The 5,813-nt window shown below is 44.3% G+C and overlaps 1 protein-coding gene across 1 annotated transcript; it reads right to left on the reverse strand.

Annotated features, from left to right (window-relative positions):
• Positions 1-4,060: 4,060 nt before the first annotated feature.
• CCR75_006040 (uncharacterized protein) lies at positions 4,061-4,317 on the reverse strand (the record flags this gene model as incomplete). The annotated part of the gene is made up of 2 exons (XM_067964113.1): positions 4,061-4,235; positions 4,277-4,317. The coding sequence occupies 2 exons, from the start codon at positions 4,315-4,317 to the stop codon at positions 4,061-4,063; spliced, it is 216 nt and encodes a 71-aa protein (XP_067819126.1).
• Between the last annotated feature and the right edge of the window lie 1,496 nt (positions 4,318-5,813).

Here is a 5,813-nt window from a genome sequence, read left to right on the forward strand (position 1 = left end):
ACATACCATTAATGTTTAAGTCTTTTGGTGGCATCGGCTTTTGAGCCGGTATCGTTGCAGCGTTTATTTTATTGAATACATGCACAATTCGCCATAATCCCGTTGTTCTACGCACACAGAAGGTCTGAGAGCTATGTGGGGAAGTTGTTTACCTCACTTGGCCCGCTGCCAAGCGATCGGAAAAGAATTTTTTGTTCGCTATTACTTGTTCACGAGGCAATGGCCATTGCTTCATGACACATAATTTTGAACATGGGGTTAGGTCGATTTCGTGTCGAGTGGCTTTTACGTTAGGAAACTCGCACGGTACTGATTCAGGTAAGACATCCTTGAATTCTATAAAATTTTTAGATAAAAGTTGTCTTCAAATCCTCTCAGGATTGGAACATAAAACGTTCAATCCGAGTGTTCTCATTAGGGATGTTTTCGTCCACCGATGCGCTGCTGAAAACCCGTTCGTTCTTATGAAATACTATTGCCGACCGAATATCGGCCACGTAGTTGTCATCTGTGACAAGTACGCAGATCTGCTTGACTTTGCCACTACGCAGATCACGCAAGAAGAACCCTTTCGGTTCTAGCATTGGCAATTGAATAATTTCCGAAGTTAACTTCGGAGGCGCTCATAGATCAAGTGTATAACCGCCTACACTTGATCCATTGTTTACCAAGACATTATTTCTCTCAGTTTCCTCTTTGAAACTTTTTTCCAAAGGTACCTGGGAACCTTCGACCACAATTTTTCGGGAACATATTCCAACAGAATCTTTTTGAGGAGTATCCTCCCCCACTGCCTCTAGCTGTGGTTGCACTACCACAGCGGGATTCTCTACAATCGACTCTCCAGTCGATCTAGGACTTTCGCACTGTCTTTTATAGACGATTTTTTTTTTAACTTTCTTGCATGTTGCTTATCAAACCAGCATCCTTGTTTCGTACCACTCAACTCATTCGAGCGGTCGAACTTCGATGCTGCCTGTGCTTGTGCACAGCCGTCAGGAACTGAGTCCACGTCACAATGGTGGACCTTCGACGCTGCTGCGCTTGTGCATAGCGTCGGGATCTAACGCCACAGTCGGTTGAGAATTCACACTGAGGTCTTGTGCAGTCATGAAAACGACCGACCCACAAGTGAGGCCATCGCACTCAGGAAATCCGCACGCTTGTGGACGCTCCAAGACGTTCATCGATAACCATCCAATGAATGAGAGGCAGGCATCATAACAGCTTGATGCTGCCAGTTTATGCATGGCTCGTACTTTATGAGACATGGCAGTCCAAGGATTAAATCAAATTTGTCATTTAAATCCAGTACGATGATATCGTCATCGTACTTTTTATCATTTAAGTTGCATCAGATACCATCTACACGTTTGTTTACTGTTTCAGATGTGCCTGTTGCTAGGCGCACTGTCATCCCCATTAGAGGAATAGCGCGCTCAATAAATTTGAGTCTGCGATCTCCTAGCGATTAACGTCCAATAAGCATTTTCGACTGTAGCGGAATAAGAGAGCTTCAGCCTGAAACAGTCTTTCGTCCACTCGGGTGCATATCGTACTCCGAAACGACAAAAAATGGAGGTCCAGAACCTATGAACCTCTCGTATGTAGAGAGCGAGAAACATCGCTCTTCAAGTTACAAGCAGTTCCAAAAATGTAATCGTTGTCAAAAGCCAGGCCACTACGCCTATGAGTGTAATGCCCCACGGCCAGTGCCTAAGAACACTGAGAAAAGACCGACCTCTCGCTAGGCGCAAGGGAGGACGCGGATCCGACGCTGTTGCGAGGTCAGTAGGTGCGGAGCGCCCTACTGATACAGCAACGTTACAGGAATTTGCAGGTCTTTCGACCAAAGTTGCTGCTCACACACAAACATTGTGTGTAACTGTCCCAGGGGATAAGGTAAACCTCATCGCCCTTAAAATTAAAATTCTTATATAAGTTACCACTCAAGTCCCTAGTCGATTGTGTGGCAGAGATCGCTTGGTCAAGCGTCTCAAATTACAGCTGGAACACATGGACCGTCTGCGAGAACCTCGATGAGCACAGTAGCCTGTGTGCTCATCAATCGGATGAATCAAGATAAACAGCTGACCAAGTATCGTGTAAGCGTGAAGGTCACGCTTGCCCTGCTTTAAATCCAGGACTTAAGCTCGAGCTCTGAATTCGGCACGTGGCCGCTCAAATGTTTGCCTGAGCTAAGTCTTTAAGACGTCTTACGACCCAAAACTAATGGGTCGTGAAGCTTGAGCCACAAGGCCCAAGCTTTGGCATGTCCGGCTAGCCAAATTTCACTTTCGTCGCATCATCACTAATACGGCGAGCTTCTATGGCGTCGCCTTCGACTGCCTTAAACTTAGAAATCTCAATTCTCAAGCTTCCGAATCGGCGCGGACGCGTCCGCCCGCTAGCAGCATGTAAATGCCGCTGTCTCAACAGTTCTAGCTGTTGAGCACCATATACTCTCAACACCTATGCGTGTTGAGAGTTTTACAGGTGAAGCATGCTACTTATTCTTTGGACCTGTCAAGTCATGCTGTACGATCTTGGCTATAACCGCATGTTATTCGTCTCTTTGTAGATCAAATAACATGGCGCTAACGGCTGACGCTCCTAAGACCGAACACATGCGTTGAATCGCTCTCCATTCAAGGTCACATAAATTAGTGAACCTCTCACGCGTTGCGCAATAGCATTCTGAAGGGGCTTGAAAGCTCCCACCTACTTCATCCGACATGGACATGTTGGATAGAACGTGCGTAGGCCGTTGAACAGACTAAAATAAAAGTGCTACCAGGTTTAACGGGAAACCTTTGGTAGTGCTGATAACAGTACTAGTCAAACTTCACTGATTACAGTGAAAGTGGGGTACCTCGACTACATCACGTACAACACGTGCAAAGGAAGGTTCCAAATAGCTAAGAAGTCATAGCTTGTATGGGTAAATTCTAAGGCTTGAGAATAGAGAAAAAAACTGTATTGAAATATAAGGTTTTTCATTCCGATCTTCTTTCTAATATTGACTTGAATCTATTAATAACTAACGATGTTTGGCGCCTACTTGCGCGACGCCAAATCGTTTCTTGTAACGATTAGCGGGGTTATTTTGACTTAAATTAACCAATCAATAGAATTAATGTCTTATTGGGTCAATACTACCAACTTTTGTAGTATTAGAAATATTAAGTCAAAATTAATAAAATTTAATTTTTTTGCTTCTTTACATATATATTTTCTTATGGGATATAATATTTATGTAACGGTACACCCCGTAACATAAGTAAGGCATTAAGCTTTGATATGATTCAAGAAGCCTGCGATGGATGATATTTTAAAAATGGACGCTTGTGAATCAAGTTTTAAGTTTTAGCTGACAAAAAGACACACGATGCTTAAACACTCTAAAATGAGGCAGGTTAAAGGCGTGCAAAAATGTGTTTACAGTTTCTTAGACAAAAAATCGCTGCGGAAATACTTGCTTAAAATAATTTGTTTCACCTTCGATCCACCACATCTATCAGATTCGGCTTGACCACCACCCGGCATACGCAAAATTAGAATATCTTTAATGTAGCAAGCGTTGTTACGATAAATGCAAGCCCTGCCGACTGGACTTATTAGAGGTAAATTTTTAAATGTTTCACGTCCTGTCATAATTATACTTTCAACATTCATTGTGAAAGAGATGTTTACTAATTACAAGAGTCGAAGGCCGGTGATTAAGTGTGTTATATATAGCTCTTGGTGATATGGCGTGGGTATTCTCCCTTCGATACGTATTATAAGCTCGTCTTATTCCTGACGGGGCGCTGCCTTTATAACAATATCTTGAGCACAACGCAAAATGAAAGTAAGATAAATGATTATAGCTTAAGCAAAAAAATCGAAGAGCTTTCCACGACTTCCAGTTGGACATGAGACGTGGTGTTGAATCTAATAATGCGGGGCATGGCTCATGAGACGTGGTGCAACATTTAAATTTTTTCACTTTTTTTTAACTTGCACTTCCACGATCCCGCTTTCTTTTCTTAATTGCATTGAACGCGACGTTAGTAGCATCTTAGTAATAAACAGTTGACTGGTTATTCGTAGGAATATACTTTACCTTGATTCCTCCAGCTTCAATGTGACCACGCACAAAATGCGCTCTTAGATCAATATGTCTGGCTCGTGATATGTACCCTTGATTTGAAGCCATTGCAATTGCAGACTTATTATGCATGAGTACCAGTATGCTATTTTCCACTTATTTCATTCCATCTCGATTAGGAGGTACCGAAGCCACAACAATTCGTGCGTCTCTAAAACAAGCGCCATTTATTCTGCTTCTGCAGAAGATAATGCAGCTAAATTGTGTTGTTTGCTTTTAAAAACACCCGGTCTCCAGCAAACAACAACAATACGCCAGATGTTAAGCGGCGTGTTTGTTTATCACCGTCCCCATACGCATCGGTGTGGGCTGTTATACAAATTCGCTTGTTTATACTTGATTGTAAACTAATGACTTGGATTTTTGGTACCTTTGAGATATTGGAGCACACGCAAAGCTGCCCCCAATGCATTTTCCCTGGGCAATCTAGGACGAGAGCTGGGTGCGAATTGGTGACGTTTGACATCACGTCAACGCATCCTCAACTGTGTTCGACACGACATGAGTTGCATAGGCCTCACAGGAGTACATCCTTTCCGGTGTCCTGCGTAGAATTCGCAGCTGTGCGTGTACTCCAGTCTATCCATGGTTGGTGTTCTACCAACCATGGCAATGAAGTCATACGGACTTTCCATACCGAGCACTGTGAACTTTTCTTTACAAGAGAAGTCAATAAAACCGAAGGCGAGTAGTGAAGATACGATCGTGCTAATGTCAGTTCGAAAATACAAAAGTGACCCAATTTGCTCACGATAGCGTTGTAACGGGCTGAAGTTGCCCTAATGTTACACAGTCCCCGTTAAGTACACTTGGTGTACTTAAGGGGATGGTCAATTACTAAATAATAGCAATTAGACCCAGCACTCGGGTGTGGTGCACATTTGTGACCAACCCACATGGGTGCATTCACATTAGGAGGGATGACGCCCACCGTCATCCGTGATGACGGCTAGTGTCATCCGTTACGCGAGGTATCTAGAAAGATACGCTCGCAATACATATTAAATGTTATCTATAGAGATAACATTTTGATTGATAAAAATAGGTATTTGTATTTAATTCTATTTATTATAAATCAGTCTGAAAACTACTTCCGGCTTGGTAAGTCCGCACGAGGAGACGGATTACCGCTCCCGTGACGACACTTAACCAGAGTGTTTGGTGTGTTGGGTGAGGACGCTTGCGCGCCCACCACAACTACCTCGCTGCACGCAACAGAAGCAGTTTAAATTGCTTCTTCGCTGTGCTAGGGTGTCTGTCTAAGAAGAGCGTGGCCGCATTACGACGTGCCCGCCTACACTTGGTAGCACTTGAAATTCTTCCCACGACCCGCATCTCTGTGTGTGTACGTGAGGATGAGCGTCAATATTGATTAGGCTCATTTTCCCCACCTCTCCGAACATCATCGGGAGGTGGCAGGGCTTATGGCGCAGGGACTTGGTGAACAAGCCCTGGCCAGGCTCCTGGGTAGTCCTCCTGAGCAACATGTTGCTCAGTTGGAGCAGTTTGAGGCATTCGTGCTCGGACAGCGGAGGGCCGCGTCCGAGGCACAAGGCCATGCTGCGGCGGAGTTCGTCACTTAGACTCAGGATGAGCTGAGGCATGAGCAGGCTTGAAGCGAGGATCACAACAGGACTGTTGAGAGCCTCGGCTCTGCCCGGCC

The sequence above is a fragment of the Bremia lactucae genome, linkage group LG11 (assembly GCF_004359215.1).
Source record: "Bremia lactucae strain SF5 linkage group LG11, whole genome shotgun sequence".
In the NCBI taxonomy this organism is placed as follows: Eukaryota; Oomycota; class Peronosporomycetes; order Peronosporales; family Peronosporaceae; genus Bremia; species Bremia lactucae.